We start from the raw sequence: 19,029 nt of genomic DNA on the forward strand, positions 1-19,029 counted from the left end.
CCTTTGAAAACGAACGGAGAAGTCAAGCAGCAGTTAGCAAAACAGCCATCGGGTTCAGGCGTGCTTTTTTTTCCCCGTGTATTCTTTAATCAAGCCGCTTTTGAGCCATGGACGATCAATTAAAGGGTCGTCCGGCTTAAAGGAGAGGTTCCGGATTTTGGCAGAGAAACAAATAAAAGACGAGCAACACGTTGTTCCCCAAACACCTCTTCCTCCCCTTCCATAACTCTCTCCACTCTCACCTCCTCACCCTCTTCAGAGTGAAAACCTCGCCCCGCACACACGCACGCATGCAGGCACACACACACACGTACACACTCACACAGACACACACACATGCAAGCACTCACAGGCACAGACACAGAAAGACAGAAATACACACACAGACATACACACACACACACACAGACACAGACAGATAGACCGACAGACGCACGCACGCACAGACACACAGACACACAGACAGACACACAGACAGACAGACAGACACGTCACACATTGCATACACACACAGATGCAGGCAGAGACACCGACACATCGACACACAGACACACACACACACACCTAGACACACAAACACACACAGCTACAGACACACACACACACACACATGCATGCGCACACGCACACACACCCCTCTACCTCAGAATAAACTGTCACTTAAGAATGATATCAAGCCAGAGAACAGGCGGTTTGCATTAGGCCGGTTCTCCGAGCGCTGGAGATTGAAGAATGTCTTTGTATGGTTCCATATGGGGAACGTTGCCGCGGCCAAAACCCTACAAACAAACAGACAGGGGGGGGGGGGGTCACATCGCCCACAGTTTGAGACCGAGGTATGCAGTGTGGTTTGTGAGTGCCTATGTGTGTTTGTGTTTGTTTGTATGCATATATGTACACAGTGGAGCCTGTGTGTGTGTGTGTGTGTGACTCAAGGTCTGCAGGGCGGTGTGAGTGTGTGAGTGTTTATGTGTGTGTTTGTGTGTATGTGTGTTTGTGTCTGACTGTGTGTGTGTGTGTGTGTGTGTGTGTGTGTGTATTTATGTGTGTGTGTATCCCTTGCTCTGAGGTCTACAGGGCGGTGGTGTGTGTGTGTGTGTGTGTGTGTGTGTGTGTGTGTGTGTGTGTGTGCGAGTCTTTTTCCTCCCTCAAACCCTTCTTCGAGAGGACAGGAAACAGTGGAAGGAAGAGAAAGTGAGGGGGTTTGAGTATGGCCAGCAAACGGTAACAATAGGAAGCACAGTCACTTTACCCTCCCCAATCGTTTGTGTGTGTGTGTGTGTGTGTCCACTGTCCATGTGTGCGTGTTACTGTTTTTGTGTGCATGTGTGTGTGTTTGTGTATGTATATATATGTGTGTGTCCGAGTGTGCCTCTTTGTCTGTGTCCCCGTGTCTGTGTGTGTCTGTGTGTGTGTGTGTGTGTGTGTGTGTGTATGTCCGTGTGTGTGTGTGTGTGTCAGTGTGTCTGTGTATGTCCGTGAGTGTGTGTGTCAGTGTCAGCTCCAGTCCAGCTCTGTGTGTATGTTCAGGCCTCAGCATGTGGTTCTGATATAAACGCTGACCTATAACCAGAGGCCTGGTGCAGCGTAACATCAGGGCCCGCGGTGCGATGCTGATCTCCTTGGCGCTCAAGACCAACTGGAATCCACCGTCATTATTGAGGCTCCGCCTCTCGATCACTCTCTCTCTCTCTCTCTCTCTCTCTCTCTCTCTCTCTCTCTCTCTCTCTCTCTCTCTCTCTCTCTCTCTCTCTCTCTGTCCTCATCATCTTCCTCACACCCTACTGTAGGTGTACGGTTCAGCACCATGACTTCACCGTCCTGCGCTGAGCGATCCCTTTGCAAATCTTTAGTCTCTCGCTCTCTCTCTCTCTCTCTCTCTCTCTCTCTCTCTCTCTCTCTCTCTCTCTCTCTCTCTCTCTCTCTCTCTCTCTCTCTCTCTCTCTCTCTCTCTCTCTCTCTCTCTCTCTCTCTCTCTCTCTCTCTCTCTCTCTCTCTGTAAATCTATAGTCCATACGTTCCTTAATCCTTTACTGTGTTCCTTTTTACTGCTGCCCCCGCTCGATTCCAATGGCTTGGCCTGCTCGAAGGTTAAGGCACTTTGCTTCACTTCCTCCCCTCTTCATCTGCGATGTAGCTCACGTTGTGAATGAAACGCACACCGAACACAGGGGGTCATTGCTGTGGTACACCGCAGTGGACTTGGGTCGGGACGGCAAACCACAACTTTCTTAGCTATTCGTAAATAAATGCCAGCTTTGTTGCTTTAGGAAACAACACAGGGTTTGGCGGATGGGGAACTGGTTGGTGGGTTAAGAGTTTAAGTGCTTTGGAAATGATCCAAGACATCTTCATCTTCCTATGTATTAAACCCTTGTCTGTGATTGCAAATTAGCGTTCTTTGCAATTTAGCATCAGCCTGTTGTTTCGTACACACGGTGTTACTTCCCATGTAGAGAGGTTACAAGCCAATTTCAAACCTTTTCCATGTGGATATTTAAGCAAAGACAGAACAGAGTACTGACTCATCAAAACGAAAAAATACTGTTTTGCAACATTGATCTCCTTCTGTGTGATTGTGTGTGTGTGCCTGTGTGCCTTTGTGTGTCCTGATGTGCGTTCCCTCATCAGTTTGGAAATGTGCGTGTCTGTGTGTGTGTTTGTGTGACAACATGCCTGTGTGTGTGTGTGTGTGTGTGTGTGTGTGTGTGTGTTTGTGTCTCGATGTTAGTTTCGATCAGTTTCGATATGTCTGTGTATGTGTCTGAATCTGTATCTGTGTCTGTGTCTTGGTGTGTGTGTATCTGTGTCTGTGTGTGTATCTGTGTCAGTGTGTGTGTCTGTGTCTGTGTGTGTCTCTGTCTGTGACTGCGTCTGCGTCTGTGTGTGTCTGTGTCTATGTGGAAGCGTGCGTGGCTCTATTGCAGTCGTACCCGTTCCACCGCGTGCTGCGATGTGATCAGCGTGCCGATAGGCCGGCCGGCCTCAGCTCCCAGAGTAGATACAGATGTCCGCCGGATAGCTCAGTGGCCGTTGTTCTTGTGCCCCGACCGGCCGCCCAGGGGCCTGCGGCGGGATGACACAGCCCCCCTAAACTCATTGTTACCCTGAGCAGCTCGCCTCTGATGCTGGCCCACAACCCTCCACCCGCTTTTACTCTCTTTCTTTCTCCTGTAATATAAAAATTAAGGAGGTCACGGTGTGAGGGTGGACGTGGTTGGGTTTCGGTTGATTGGTTTCCTCTGCTGATGTGTTGAGTCTAGACAGTATACGAGTGGGGTGGCAGGTGGCTCAGGAGGTAGAGCGCGTTGGTTGGTTGGTAACCGGAAGGTTGCTGGTTCGATCCCCGGCTCCTCCTAGCTGAGTGTCGAGGTGTCCCTGAGCGAGACGCCTCAAAAAAACTGCTGCCTGTCGCCTTGCATGGTTGACAACGCAGTCATTGTGTGAATGTGTGCATGAATGGGTGAATGGTAGGCAATATTCTAAAGCCCTTTGAGAGGCCACTGGTTAGAAAGGCGGCAGGCTACTTAGTAGTACTGGTTAACGTTGGGTTGGGTGGGATTACTGCGCCGAGCGTAGGTGAAAAGGTGTTTCTAAGATATATGTCATAACCACACCAATGTTGAGCGAGGCTGAATGCTTGGGCTTAGCAAGAGGTGGTGCGGGTTGACATCTAACTGGAAGGATGCTAGTTCAATTCCCGTCGCCTCGTCGAGGTGCCCCTGAGCAAGACACTTCACCCTAACTGCTCCCGAAGAGCTGGCATGGTTGACTCCGCCGTCGGTGTGTGAATGGTGTTGGTCGTTTGGATTGAAGCGTCTTCTGAATGTAAACTTCCCCCCCAGACTCCAAAGCCATCGTGGACGGGAACCTGAAGCTGATCCTGGGTCTGATCTGGACGCTGATCCTGCACTACTCCATCTCCATGCCCATGTGGGAGGACGAGGACGAGGAGGACGCCCGCAAGCTGACCCCCAAGCAGCGCCTGCTGGGCTGGATCCAGAACAAGGTGCCCCAGATGCCCATCAACAACTTCCACCGCGACTGGAGGGACGGCAAGGCCCTGGGCGCCCTGGTGGACAACTGCGCCCCCGGTGAGCGGAGCACGCACTTCCTGTTTCCTGTCTGTCCCCGGGCCAATGGGGGAGGAGGATGGGGGAGAGTGTAGACGCAGATGGGGCATGGGGATTTGATTGTATACTATAGTGTTAGGGTTGATATAACGTCATAATGTTAAACCGTTTACAAAACTTGATATGGCATGGGAAGACATAGCATATCGTTAGCCTCATAGCATAATTGCTTAAGTCATATTTTAAAGTTCATCTTGTGTTTAGCATAAAATATCAAATAGATGACTCAGGCAGATAGTGATTATGGGATTTAAAAAGCACTCTGATTGGCTTAGGATAGAGCCAATGAGGCACAGTGATCAGCGCAATATGAGAGTAAAGTTAGGTCAGATATCACAATTTGGCCAAAATATTACTTAGTAAAGAACAATACGTGAAACGTGAATCCTGCTTTCGATTGCCTGGTCTCAAGTGGATCTGTCGTTTGCGTCATTCCGGATCCTTCTACTTGAGTTAATACTCGGTAGATAGGATCTGAGGAAGGGTTGTGAAGCTCGCGAGAACGCATTAGAGAGGCGGGAATTGAGGCATGTGTTGGGGCTGTTGGTAGTGGTGGTGGTGGTGGGTACAGGGGGGGGGGGGGGGGGGGGGGGGGTTGGTGTCTCAGACATCTGGATGAAGATAAAACAAACTCATCTCAGAGGAGTCTTTGGGATTAGCCCACTTACTGAGCATGTGTACCACTGCTGAAACGTTGTGTTTTTAATCACAGTGACACAAGGGAACCGGGCAACGGGAATGCTGTGGTCGGTGTTACGACAGCGTTATCTCTAAAGTGGTGTTCTTGTTTTAGAGAGGGGGGATAATCCTTTTATTGGATTATTCAGGGTTGAACTTTTTCAAGCTTTCCAAAGGGGGAGAGAAAACAGCGTTTGTTCATACATTCAGATCTGGTGATTCTGTGTTGGTAATACACGCTGAACTGTCAGAATTGGCTTTTTTCCGTTGCTCTTTAAGTGAATAACAACGTTAGTCACATCCGTCCATTTATGGATTTATTTTCAAAAACACAAAGACAAATATTCTTCGGATGACACAACTTTAGATAAAGACATGACTGCGATAATAATGCCAAAAATAACTTATCGCCAAAAACATTGGAGTGGAGTTGACCTTTATAGAGTTTCCATGCTGCATTTATATAATGCAGTAATCCAAAACTGTTAATTTCTCCCGGGAGGCAAATAAACCCAAGAACTCCATGTCCTTTAGGGGCTTCCGTAGCGACGCCTAAATTATCATTGGTCGATTCTCACGCAGCAACCGTACAAACCGTAATCACTGGTAGGGTCATCGTTCTGTCAATCAACTCCTAACACCCGCCCTCTCCTCAGGCCTGTGTCCGGATTGGGAGACGTGGGATCCGAGCCAGCCCGTCGAGAACGCCCGGGAGGCCATGCAGCAGGCAGACGATTGGCTGGGAGTGCCCCAGGTAACGACCAATCAGAGTCAAGCTTTGCCCTGTACACGGGTTGCCTTGACGACCGCGCCGGAGTCCAGGGCACTGGAGCAAAGTGTGTTTAGTTTGGTTCAGGATAGAAAATAATAATATACAATAGAATACAATAAAATATAATAGAATACAATAAAACTCAATAGAATACAATAAAACACAATAGAATACATTAAAACACAATAGAATACAATAAAACTCAATAGAATACATTAAAACACAATAGAATACATTAAAACACAATAGAATACAATAAAACACAATTGTTGTAGAGGTTCGTGCTGGAGCTATAAACTACCAGGAACAAGGATTCATTTCCTTGTCACTTTATTTTCACAAGCAAAGCGGGTTTGGTCGTAGTGATGATTACCATGGTTCTAGACGGACAAAGAAAGAGTTTGAATTATAATATTTATCTTAACAAAACATAAATATGGGCTTTCAATCAAATGAAATACTTTTACATTGCAGTACTTCATAACATTATGGAACAAAGTATAGAATAAGCAGTGCTGTGTTGGTTGCTGTGGACTGAGGGTTAAGAGAGCAGAGTGCCAAGGCCCGTTTTTATAGCAAGCACTCAGACGTTTAACAGAGAAACTGAGAAAAAGGAAAATCTGCCTTTAAGCGGTTCAGTGCAGTTTAAAACTCTGTTACTAATCCAGATGGATTAAAACTCAAACCCATTACTTTACCAGCCGGGAGTCATTTAATGAAGACATACCAATAAAAAAAGAATCTGTACTTATCATTGTGTAGCGTCTTCTCCTAGCTATGCTTTCTGTCTACGGGGAATGGGTTAACCTAGTGATGGTTAGTGCTTGGCACTTGGTTCCATGAACATCCTTACTGTACCGACAGAGATATCCAGTATTGTTGTTTCTCTTCTTCTGACCAATGTACTCATTGTAAGTCACTTTGGATAGAAGTGTCTGCTAAATGCCCTAAATGTGAGTTTGTTCTTTGAGTGCATTTCAATCTGAATATTCTACACTCGTTATTCCCAAAACAGTTCCTATTCATAGCATAGCTAGCAAGTCCTGTCTGCACTGTACCTCCAGTCCGACAGCCCAGGGTTAGGGTTAGCATGGGGCGCTACGTCCAGACGTGCTATCGGCCCCTCCAGGTTATTTCCAGGAGCTCCCCTTTGGGCCCAAAGGCCCACGGTCTAATTTAGCTCGCCCACCGCGTCTCAATTCTAATGGTGGAGAGAGAGAGAGAGAGAGAGAGAGAGAGAGAGAGAGAGAGAGAGAGAGAGAGAGAGAGAGAGAGAGAGAGAGAGAGAGAGAGAGAGAGAGGGAGAGGGAGAGAGAGGGAGGGAGAGGGGGGGGAGAGGGAGGGAGAGAGAGAGAGAGAGGGGGGGGAGAGAGAGAGAGGGAGAGGGAGGGAGAGAAAGAGAGAGAGAGAGAGAGAGAGAGAGAGAGAGAGAGAGAGAGAGAGAGAGAGGAGAGAGAGAGAGAGAGAGAGAGAGAGAGAGAGAGAGAGAGAGAGAGGGAGATGGTGGGTGGAGAAGTGGGTGGACAATTTAATTACTAAATAAATTAAAGTCATCAAATGGTTTTTCCTTATTTTGCCTCATGTCCTCGATTTCGCAACCATGATCCGTCTGAAGCAAAGGTCGACTCACTAATCTGAACCACAAATGACGTTTGTCGTCCCTGTTGGGATGACATGAAGGTATTCAGTGGGTGGGTCGGTTGCAGGGGGTCCATTAAGACAACGAGTCGGCAAACAACATCATAACAACACGATAGAAGAAACACCAACAAACCCAGGCGTAGTCCGCCCAAACCGTCAGGAAGGGAGGGGTCTTCAGCGCCTTGACCCGGCAGAACAGTGACCCTCTGACCCACCTCCCTCCCCCTTTCCTCCCCCTTCCCCTCCCTCTCCTCCCCCTTTCCTCCCATTCCTCCCCCCTTCCTCCCACTTTCCTTCCCTTTCCTCCCCCTTCCTTACCCTTTCCTCCCCCTCTCCTCCCCCCTTCCTCCCCCTTTCCTCCCCCTTCCTTCCCCCTTCCTCCCCCTTTCCTCCCCCCCCCCCCCACAGGTCATCGCCCCTGAGGAGATCGTGGACCCCAACGTGGACGAGCACTCGGTCATGACCTACCTCTCCCAGTTCCCCAAGTCCAAGCTGAAGCCCGGGGCGCCCCTCAGAGCCAAGACCCTCCACCCCAAGATGGCCAAGGCCTATGGACCGGGTGAGAGAGGGGGGGAGGGAGGGAGGGGGGGAGAGCGGGGAGGGAGAGAGAGAGAGGGGGGGAGAGGGGAGGGAGGGAGAGAGAGGGAGGGGGGGGGGAGAGACCCTCCACCCCAAGATGGCCAAGGCCTATGGACCGGGTGAGAGAGGGAGGGAGGGAGGGAGGGGGGGAGAGGGGGGAGGGAGAGAGAGAGGGAGGGAGAGGGGGTTGAGAGGGGAGGGAGGGAGAGAGAGGGAGAGGGGGTTGAGAGGGGAGGGAGGGAGAGAGAGGGAGAGGGGGGTGAGAGGGGAGGGAGGGAGAGAGAGAGAGAGAGAGAGGGGGGAGGGAGAGACGCTCCACCCTAAGATGGCCAATGCCTATGGACCAGGTGAGAGAGAGAGGGGGGGGGAGTGGGAGGGAGAGAGAGAGAGAGGGAGAGGGGGGAGGGACAGAGGGAGAGAGGATGGGTGAGAGAGACTGAACCAATGGACCAAAGAATACTTGATTGGAGTTGAACCGTAAAAATCAAATTCATTCCTCAGATTTGAAAGACTTTGCCTCCGGTTATATCCTAACACTCTAACGCTCGCTGAGGTATAGAATAACCCCCTCATGGTACTTAATAAAACCATACCTGCTTCTGTCTCGGGGGTCCATGGCACCCAACCGTACGATGGAATGGACTTAGTCCGTTTCCTGTAAGATGCTAACTTGTCCCGCTGCCTCAGGCATCGAGCCCAGGGGCAACATCGTGCTGAAGCCCGCCGAGTTCCTGGTGGAGACGGTGGAGGCCGGGCTCGGGGAGGTGCTGGTCTACGTGGAGGACCCCGAAGGACACACCGAGGAGGTAGGCTATGAGCACAAATCCGTCACTGTGTTTAAAACCCCTGCACAGTGATCTGTACCATGCAAACATGATGAAGGCCTACAATGGCCGAAACATGTTGGCAACTTTTTAAGACTTCTAATATGAATTAGCCTATTTATTAAAGCTTTTTTAACTTTAAGAAGAGTGCCTTGGTCAGCCTATCTTTTTTAGAAACAATGTTTTTGTATACCAAAGAGCACCTTCGCACTAACTGATTCACTCCATCAGAACCACGCCGTAGCCCTCTAACCTGTCCACCGTAATAATCCACACCTTCCCTGACTACCTTACCCCCCAGGCCAGAGTGATCCCCAACAACGACAAGAAGAGATCCTACTCCGTGGTCTACCTTCCCAAGGTGGAAGGCCTGCATAAAGTAAGGACAAACACTCATCTCGGGTTGGGGGACCCGTGTTTGAGCGAGAGGGCGCAGAGTTGACCGGCCCCTCTCCTGGCTCCTCTCCCCAGCTGAAGGTGCTCTTCGCCGGGCAGGACATCGACCGGAGCCCCTTCAACGTCAACGTGTCCAAGGCCCTGGGGGACCCCAACAAGGTGCAGGCCCGCGGCCCTGGGCTGGAGCCCCAGGGCAACGTGGCCAACAAGCCCACCTACTTTGACATCTACACCGCAGGTGAGGCCCAGAGACCCCCCCCCCCCCCCCCCCGGATTGGCGAACCTCAGGTCCCCTCGTTCTCTGTTTCCACCGGACGTAGAGATCGTACAAGATGGTACCAGGGGTGTATCATCAGGCAATGCAAACTGCCAATCAATGACGTGTTTCTTCAATGTAGAAATCGGCAATAGAAAGGGGTTATGGACCAATCCCATTTCTACCCCTTACCCCTTCCCCTTACCCCTCCCCCTTGTTTTGAAGGGGGAAGGGGTAAGGGTAAGGGGAAGGGGTAAGGGGATGGGGTAAGGGGACGGGGTAAGGGGAAGGGGTAAGGGGTAGAAATGGGATTGAGCCTGTGTATATAACTGTAATGTAAAATGTAATGTAGTGATGTAGTATTTTTATATCTTGGTAAATGGTGGTTCTAATATTGACATTATTACTGTTATTCGCTAACGTTCCCTGTTCTGTGTTCCCAAAAACATACAATACGTCAAATGGTTTCATAACTTCCGGCTTTGATTCCGATAGACAATAAACACCCAATCAATCAATTAATCAATCAACATTAATGATCAACCATGATATAGTGCTTTTCATAAAAAAAACATGTGAAAGAAAAGTGCTTCCCAAGTGCTCTGCGTTGACCCGCGTGGCTCGTTGAGACCCCGGGAAGAATGACTCCCCATTAGAGCCGGGACGGTCACGTGACCTCCTGCTCTCTCCCCTGGCCCCGCCCCCCAGGGGCCGGCGCAGGGGACGTGGGCGTGGTCATCGTGGACGCCAACGGCCGGCGCGACACGGTGGAGATCGTGCTGGAGAACAAGGGGGACAGCGTGTTCCGCTGCACGTACGGCCCCGTGCTGGAGGGGCCCCACGTCGTCCACGTCACCTTCGCCGGCCAGCAGGTCCCCAGGAGCCCCTTCACCGTCCACATCTCAGAAGGTAGGCCCCCCCCCCCCCCCCCCCACCGCCGCCGCCGCCGAGTGCTGCAGTAAGAGCGCGGGGATATTAAGAATGTTTTTGGTCTGCACTCGTTTGTCATATTTTGGTTTATACTGACCCCGCTGTCAAAACGGTTAATTTATGTTTTTTTTATTACGGGACAAATAAGTATTCTTATGTTTTGTTTCATGAATAAATGACTAAAATAACCCAATCTTCAACTAGCTTTGCCTTTTAAATATAATTCAAATAAATTCACCATAAATTAACCCTTTACAAAGTAGATTCATTATAAACTGTAAACTGTAAGAATCGCTAACTCTGAACTCTAATCTGTGTGCGTTTTTTCAGTTTGAACTCTAATAAACTAACCGACACGTTTACCAGAACCCAACTAAAGGTCTGTTGGGGGTCCCCTCCTGGACTGCCCAGTTCCTGGGCCAGTTCCTGCTGGTGGATGACCACTTCCTGTCCTCCGTGGTGCCTTCTTATTGGTTGTGGGGCTTGTCTTTGCGCTGCTATCTTGGTTCCGGTTGGCTGTCGGGTTCGGATGGGGGATACCTTTGGTGTGGATGGGAGGGGCGGAGCCTGGAATCTCCAACCACCAACACCACCACCCCACACCCCCACCACCACTCTACCACCAACACCACACACCACCAGCACCACCACCAGCGCCACCACCACCACCACCAGCGCCACCACCACCTACACCACAAACCTCCACCACCACCACCACCAACACCACCTCCAACACCACCACCAACACCACCACCATCACTCTACCACCAACACCACCACCACCACCACACACCACCACCACCACCACCACCACCAACACCACCACCACCACCACCTCCACCACCACCACCACCAACACCACCACCACCTCCACCACCACCACCACCAACACCACCACCACCTCCACCACCACCACCACCACCACCACCAGCGCCACCACCACCTACACCACAAACCTCCACCACCACCACCACCAACACCACCACCACCACCACCACCACCAACACCACCACCACCATCACTCTACCACCTCCACCACCACCACCTCCAACACCACCCCCACCACACACCACCACCACCACCACCTCCAACACCACCACCCACACCACGTCCACCACCACCACACACCCCCACATCCCTGCGCGTGACTCAAGGCCCCGATATCCGTACAACGGACGCTAAATTGGCGCGTTCGTCCGCACGGGCTCTCGTTGAGGCTCAGCTCAGCCGCTGCGATGTGCGCGCTGGGCTGTTGAATGACACGGGGGGGTCTTCTTGAAAACGACCCCAGCGGGGGGGGGGGGGGGTCCCGAATCAAAGTCTGTGGTTTTGTCGACGAAACGAAAGCTTGTTGACGAGTCCAGCAGCCATTTTGTCTGTTTTGTGTGCCGACACCCTAACTGTGGCCTTGGTCGTCAGCGTGTCGCGGCCTTGACCCTGGGCGCCCGGAACCTTCCTCAGCGCCGCAGAGCGGCCCGGCTCCACCGCCGCACGCCCCCCCGCCGGGGCGCTCCCCGTCCGCTGATAGGGCGAGGGCCAGAGCCCCGCCCCCAACGCCGCCCAAACCCCGGCGACCAAGTCAGTACAGGCTGGGGGGGGGGGGGGGGAGGAGCCATGAGAGGGTGGCGATTGGATCCCCTCGCTTGCGTTAGCCTGGCGCTTCCTCAAACCCCGCCTCCGTCGCAACTGAAAAGCACCCCGACCCCCCCCCTGCCTCAATGACCCCCCCCTGCCTCAATGACCCCCCCCTTTCCTGCATCAAGGGGGTCGCACTTCTTCTGCTGGCTGCGGCGCATGCGCTGGTGCTTTGAGGCCTGTTGGGCTTCTTCCTCTTCCTGTGCACCTCTCCACCTCTTCTCTCTCTCTCTCTCTCTCTCTCTCTCTCTCTCTCTCTCTCTCTCTGTCTCTGCCTCTGCCTCTGCCTCTCGCTCTCGCTCTCGCTCTCTCTCCCTCTCTCTCTCTCTTTGTCCGTCTCCACCTCCTTCTCTCTCTCTCTCTCTCTCTCTCTCTCTCTCTCTCTCTCTCTCTCTCTCTCTCTCTCTCTCTCTCTCTCTCTTTCTACCCCTCTCCACCCCTCTCTCTCCCTCTCTCTCTCCACCTCCCTCGGTCTATCCCTCTCCCTCTCTCTCTCTCTCTCTCTCTCTCTCTCTCTCTCTCTCTCTCTCTCTCTCTCTCTCTCTCTCTTTCTCTCTCTCTCTCTCCACCTCTCTCTCTCTCTCTCTCTCTCTCTCTCTCTCTCTCTCTTTCTACCCCTCTCCACCCCTCTCTCTCCCTCTCTCTCTCCACCTCCCTCGGTCTATCCCTCTCTCTCTCTCTCTCTCTCTCTCTCTCTCTCTCTCTCTCTCTCTCTCTCTCTCTCTCTCTCTCTCTTTCTCTCTCTCTCTCTCCACCTCTCTCTGTCTATCCTTCTACCTCTCACTCCCTCTCTCTCTGTCTCTCTCTCTGTCTCTTTCCCTCTGTCATGATGTTTCAGTGCTATGGACGGCCATCAACTTGTGTAACTGCAGCTGTGAGAGAGAGTGGTAATTGGCGTGACACCATTTGGATTTCATTACATTACATTAAACCAGAGCCAATCTCTCAGGGCCCGGAAACAACAAACTGGAAACCCATGTTTGTATCTTCTAGGTTCCGATAGAGCAGTGGTTCCCGACCAATGGGTCGGGACCCAAAGGAGGCAAGACCCCCCCCTTATATATTTGGGGTTGCAGGAGATTGCTGTGATTTGAGGACCCATTTTAGCAAACCGTTGCTCTTGTTTGAACCGACGTCCTGTATAAACAAATGGACTGCCTTATGATTCATAGACACAAGCAAACACTTAGTGTGTTGAGGAGGGAGGCGATAATGTTCACCAGGACCGTTTATATCACCCACAGATGTTCAAGACAATAGCTGTGGAAGCAGATGCACAAAAGTGAGAGCTGTGGTCGCAAAGAATTTCGGAGTTGGAAAGTGGATCGATAGCAGGCCATTAAAAGTTGAGAACCTCTGCAATAGAGTGAGGCTGAAGTGAGGGATGGGGTGAGGGAACACCGGGAAGAGAATGTAGGACTTGGCAAAGGTGAGGAATTGTTTGGATAGACTTGTGTTTGTGACTGTTGACTATTGAGGCCTCAGGGACAATTAAGTTGAGTTGAGGTGAGGTTAGGGTAATTACAATGGGGGGGGGGGGGGGGGGTCGTATCGAGGGGGATAGAGGTTATTGCCCTTTTTGGGTGGAACGGCAAATCTACATTCGAATGAGGACGAAAGAATGAAAAAAGTCAAAAAGAAGTCAAGTTGTCCTGAGAGAATAAAAGCCAGAATACCAAGGTTTGAAACTTGAACCTGGAAACTTGAAATCCACACAGTTCAGCAAAGGGCAACACAGCACAGAGCAGTATATTGCGCTGTTTATTGCACATTTGAGCCTTCATCATCCTCATCATGTTTCCCTTCGCTCTCTGCTTACACCCTGACCTCCTCTTCAAACCAAAACTGCTGAATAAGAACTGTCTGTTTCGCGGTTATTATTCATTTTTCGTTCATTATATTGTAAATCGTCGTGGTTTCACGTGAAAACCTTGGAAGTGCTTCAAACAATGTTTTTTGAAGTATCCACACAAACAAGTCAAAACTGAGTGGCCACACCCCTGAAACCCTTGCTTTGTGTCCCTCTTGTAAACATGTAATTTGAAAGATATTTGCAGTTAAAAGAAAAACATAATTGTTGAGCTGAGTGGCCATATAGTCCCAATCTGTTTAGTGGAGAGATGGCAGATCCACTTATATCTAAATTAACTCATCCAGAGATAGTCTAGGAACATCCAACGTTGCAAACAGAGCCTCATTTTGACTTCACAAGATTAAAAACATCCAGTTGTTTTGAACTACTTTTGCTTCTCCTTCTTCATGCGACTCTGCTCTGAGTCCACACTCCTGACTCATTTGTGTTCATTTCCAGCGTTAATAACCTTTGTTTCCCTCCCGTCTATTTTCAAACCTCGGCCTTCTGTCGTTTCTTATTTTCCCCCCTCGCTGGCTGCAGAAAACCTCGCTTCTCGTAGCGCTGTCGTAAACGTTCAAAGCGACTAACGGCCGTTCACGGGCAGTGTGCATGTGCTGATGTGTGACAGGGTGGGGGTGTGATTGTGGTGGTGATGTGTGTTTTTTTTGTGTTAGAGCTGGGTGCTATGCTTCAACTTGTCTTAATGAACATGAGGCAGAGATGTTGAACAATGACAATAAGAATTGAAATCAATTAGAATTAAAAAAATTTGATACAACGCTAAAGCAAAAAAAAAAATCTGAATTGAGATTTAATCTCAATGTTTAATACAGTAAATAATATCGCCCAGCCCTAATTATGTGTGTGTGTCTGTCTGTGTGTGACTCTGTGTGGGTAAGCTTGCGTGCGCGAGTGTGAGCGTGTATCTGCGTGTGTGTGTGTTTGTGTGTAAGCTTGCGAGTTTGAGAGTGTATCCGTGTGTGTGTGTGTGTGTGTGTTTGTGTGTGTGTGTGTGTGTGTACCACATGACAGCTCTATGACGTCCACGAGGCCGCTATCTCCCCCTACGTGCTAACCTTCAAATGTCCATTGTTCCCTGCCTGCGTCCTGATTGGTCGGTTCAGCCTGCAACCCCAACGTGTGCCGGGCCTCCGGCCGAGGCCTCCAGCCCAAGGGGGTCAGGGTGAAGGAGGTGGCCGACTTCAAGGTCTACACCCGGGGCGGCGGCAGCGGGGAGCTGAAGGTCACCATCAAGGGACCCAGTGAGTAGACGTCCGAGTCAAAAGGAGATTCGGCGCACGCTTTTAAATTAGTCTGAAAGAGATTTTTTAAATTGTGCACACCTCATTTTACAGATGTAGATAGCATGTTCCTTTTAGTTTAATATATGTTATACAATACATATTTATTTCTTAGACGTTATATAAAACAATTGATGATAAAATAGAATAATAATGTGTTATTAATATTAGAGATTCAATAAAAGACAATGTAAGAGTATAAGAGGGTAGGATTATGAAAAGCCAGTGCCTACTTTTCATAAAAAGTTCCCATTGTGAGCATTAGTTCCACAAACCCTGCAGCTTTCGCCTCCTCCTCAACGCTCGTGTTTCGCGCTCTTATTTTGACAGAGGGCCAGGAGGAGCCGGTGGCGGTGCGCAGTGCGGGCGACGGCGTGTTCGACTGTGACTACTACCCGGTGGTCGTGGGGAAGTACCTGATCACCATCACCTGGGGGGGGCACAGCATCCCACGCAGGTAGGACCCCCCCCACCTTAAAGACCCCGCCCCCAGCCTTAAAGACCCCGCCCCCAGTCTTAAAGACCCCGCCCCGCCTTAAAGACCCCTCCCCCAGCCTTAAAGACCCCGCCCCCAGTCTTAAAGACCCCGCCCCGCCTTAAAGACCCCGCCCCCAGTCTTAAAGACCCCGCCCCCAGTCTTAAAGACCCCGCCCCGCCTTAAAGACCCCGCCCCCAGTCTTAAAGACCCGCCCAGTCTTAAAGACCCCGCCCAGTCTTAAAGACCCCGCCCCCAGCCTTAAAGACCCCACCCCCAGTCTTAAAGACCCGCCCAGTCTTAAAGACCCCGCCCCCAGTCTGCCTATGGGGCATAGTGAACCAACAGAAATAGTAGAATGTAATCAAATCTGTTTGTGTGTGTGTGTGTGTGCGTGCCTCTGTGTGTGTGTGTGTGTGTGTGTGTGTGTGTGTGTGTGTGTGTGTGTGTGTGTGTGTGTGTGTGTGTGTGTGTGTGTGTGTGTGTGTGCGTGCCTCTCTCTCTGTGCGCGTGCAGCCCGATGGAGGTGCTGGTGAGCGAGGAGGCGGGCCCCCAGAAGGTGCGGGCGTGGGGCCCCGGCCTGGAGACCGGCCTGGTGGGGAAGAGCGCGGATTTCGTGGTGGAGGCCATCGGCACCGAAGTGGGGACCCTGGGTAGGTCTGACCCGGGACCACAGTCCCCTCCCCTCGGTTCCTTGGTTCCCTTTATGCAGGCGCACACCGGGACTGAACTCACAATAATGACTTTGAATTGAAGCCAAAGTAGACTTGAGTCCGATCCAAAGTGAATGAAGCGCTGCAGCCCACTACATCCACTCTGTGCTTGGCTCTGATAACGACAAGAGATGATATTACTTTTTGGGGTCGCACTTCAACAATGGAGCGAGAATTGTGTTCTGTGTGCTGGTCTTCACAGTGAATTCACACACATGGCACCTAGGAAACATAAAGGGGTAAGGGCAGGGGTATTCGATTAGATTAGGAAGGGGGCCACAAAGCTGAAGTGACTTTTAATCTTTCAAGCAACAAGACTGAGAAGGAAAATTAACAAATGCTGGTTGTACAACCAGCCATTGGCAGCCATTACTCTCAAAGTGTTGATAACTCCCTGCGGAACAGTCTAAGAACGATTTACTGTTAAGAATTATTGAAGGAGAAATAATGTATGAATGTATCATCAAGGGACTGGAGTAATATAATTATGATAGCAAAATAGAGAACAAAGGTTCATATTTATTCTTAATATTTACAACATTTATTTTCTCATTTTGTTTTACGTTGGAATGTGGGATGCGTTCCTGGGGCCGCAAAGCATCCTAGGGGCCACATTTGGCCCGCGGGCCGCCAGTTGAATACCCTTTGGGTTAGGTTTGCTGATAATAAATCAGGTTAGACTGTGGACATTGGGGATGGAACCTGGGACCTTCCCTACTGGGAGTCCAAACACTCCAGCCAGGGAGCAGCCAGCCCTCCGTCCGCGAGTTTGTGTTACAAGAAACCTGATTCTGTCTGCCTGGGGAGCCCGGTTGAGCCATGTCAAAACACTAATGCGATGCTTTTCCTTGCAACACGGGCTGCACAAAACAATAGAAAGTACCGAGCCAGAATGAGGACCAGATGTCTTGTCACTCGTGAGCTGCATCTCGATTGAACCACATTAAACCGCATGTCTTTGACATGAGATGGACGTTGACACACACAGTTGCACGGGGGGTCTGTGGGACCATGTGCAGAGCAGCCGGTCGGAGCTGGATCGTCAAACTAATTGAAAAGGCCTTTGAAAGAACATAGTTTGGTTTAACTCCCAGTGGAAGGGCTCTGGGTTCGGCTTCCCTGACCAGTGGCCACTCAAAGCGCTTTTACTTAATTATTAATTATTTATTGCCTAACATTCAACCATTCGTGCACCGAAGGGTGGTGGTGGTGTCAACGGGGGTGTAAACCATGTAAGGTGACAGACCCTTCTGCAGGGCAAATTCAAATCACTGGCAGAACGGGCCGGGGGTACCCAGTCTAGTAATGACCGGTATCCAAGGGTTACCGCAAGTCACGTTGGATAAAAAGTAGGGCTGTCAAGCGATTAAAATATTTAATCACGATTAATCGCATTAATGCCATAGTTAACTCACGATTAATCGCGATTAATCATATTTTTTTCTCTATGCTAAATATCCCTTGAATTCTTTGTCCCATTAATTTTTCTCATTTTAATGCTCTTATCAACATGAAGTGCATCGGCTTGCCTTGTGCAAATGTTTTTTTAATGATAACAACATTGGCACATACTGATCAAAACAGGACGGTACAAAAAAAAAGCCTATAATGCAATTAAACGATGAACATGCAAAGATATGCCTTGAACATAGCAGTCAGGCTACTGATTCTTTGTTTTGAGCCCAAAAATAAATTAAAAATAAATAAATAAAATTGTTTAAAAAAATAATAATTTGCATTAATCGCGCGTTAAAAAAAATAACGCCGTTAAAATTGGTTTGCGTTAACGCCGTTAATAAAAGGTATCCGCCGAAGGACTCACTACTGAACCTAGACGCAGGAGGTTCACACCCGTGCGTCCCCTGACGTACCGCACTAACGACCACTTCCTGTCCCGCAGGCTTCTCCATCGAGGGCCCGTCCCAGGCCAAGATCGAGTGCGACGACAAGGGTGACGGCTCGTGCGACGTGCGCTACTGGCCCACGGAGCCCGGCGACTACGCCGTGCACGTCATCTGCGACGACGAGGACATCAAGGACAGCCCCTTCATGGCCCACATCCTCCCCGCCGCCAACGACGTCTTCCCAGAGCAGGTCGGCGCCGCGTTACTCTCTGCTCCGCGTTACTCTCTACTCCACGTTACTCTCTACTCCACGTTACTCTCTACTCTACGTTACTCTCTACTCCACGTTACTCTCTACTCCACGTTACTCTCTGCTCCACGTTACTCTCTACTCCACGTTACTCTCTACTCCACGTTACTCTCTACTCCACGTTACTCTCTACTCCACGTTACTCTCTACTCGACGTTACTCTCTGCTCCGCGTTACTCTCTGCTCCGCGTTACTCTCTACTCCACGTTACTCTCTACTCCACGTTACTCTCTACTCTACGTTACTCTCTACTCCACGTTACTCTCTACTCTACGTTACTCTCTACTCCACGTTACTCTCTACTCCACGTTACTCTCTACTCCACGTTACTCTCTACTCCACGTTACTCTCTACTCTACGTTACTCTCTGCTCCACGTTACTCTCTACTCCACGTTACTCTCTGCTCCATGTTACTCTCTACTCTACGTTACTCTCTACTCCTACGTTCCTCATGTCTCTCGAGCAGGGTTCCTCAACCTTTTTATTACTTAGGCCCGGATGTGGGAATGGGTGGGGGGGGGGGGGGGTGGGGGGGGGGGGGAGCCGGCCTAACCTAATCTAATGAAGACAGATACTGAAGGAAGAATATTAAGAATATAAACACAGTTTTATTAATAGACAGTAACAGTCTTAAAGTCTACCAACACGACTGTGGTGTACTGTGTAAACGTGAAGCCAATAAAAAC

General features: G+C 50.2%; 1 protein-coding gene across 4 annotated transcripts in view; it reads left to right on the forward strand.

Annotated features, from left to right (window-relative positions):
* The window catches only part of flncb (filamin C, gamma b (actin binding protein 280)), an 80,455-nt gene that overhangs the window by 15,324 nt on the left and 46,102 nt on the right, over positions 1-19,029 (forward strand). For 2 of the 4 annotated variants that reach the window (XM_030353120.1, XM_030353122.1), the window contains exons 2-13: positions 3,846-4,094; positions 5,468-5,565; positions 7,633-7,783; positions 8,491-8,609; positions 8,929-9,006; positions 9,099-9,261; positions 9,988-10,188; positions 11,629-11,787; positions 14,824-14,961; positions 15,331-15,457; positions 15,992-16,128; positions 18,089-18,282. In XM_030353120.1, the coding sequence (XP_030208980.1) occupies positions 3,846-4,094; positions 5,468-5,565; positions 7,633-7,783; positions 8,491-8,609; positions 8,929-9,006; positions 9,099-9,261; positions 9,988-10,188; positions 11,629-11,787; positions 14,824-14,961; positions 15,331-15,457; positions 15,992-16,128; positions 18,089-18,282 (1,814 nt within the window). The remainder of the gene's footprint in view (positions 1-3,845; positions 4,095-5,467; positions 5,566-7,632; positions 7,784-8,490; positions 8,610-8,928; positions 9,007-9,098; positions 9,262-9,987; positions 10,189-11,628; positions 11,788-14,823; positions 14,962-15,330; positions 15,458-15,991; positions 16,129-18,088; positions 18,283-19,029) is intronic. The other 2 variants (XM_030353123.1, XM_030353124.1) reach the window with 1 other exon arrangement.

The sequence above is a fragment of the Gadus morhua genome, chromosome 4 (genome assembly GCF_902167405.1).
Source record: "Gadus morhua chromosome 4, gadMor3.0, whole genome shotgun sequence".
In the NCBI taxonomy this organism is placed as follows: domain Eukaryota; kingdom Metazoa; phylum Chordata; class Actinopteri; order Gadiformes; family Gadidae; genus Gadus; species Gadus morhua.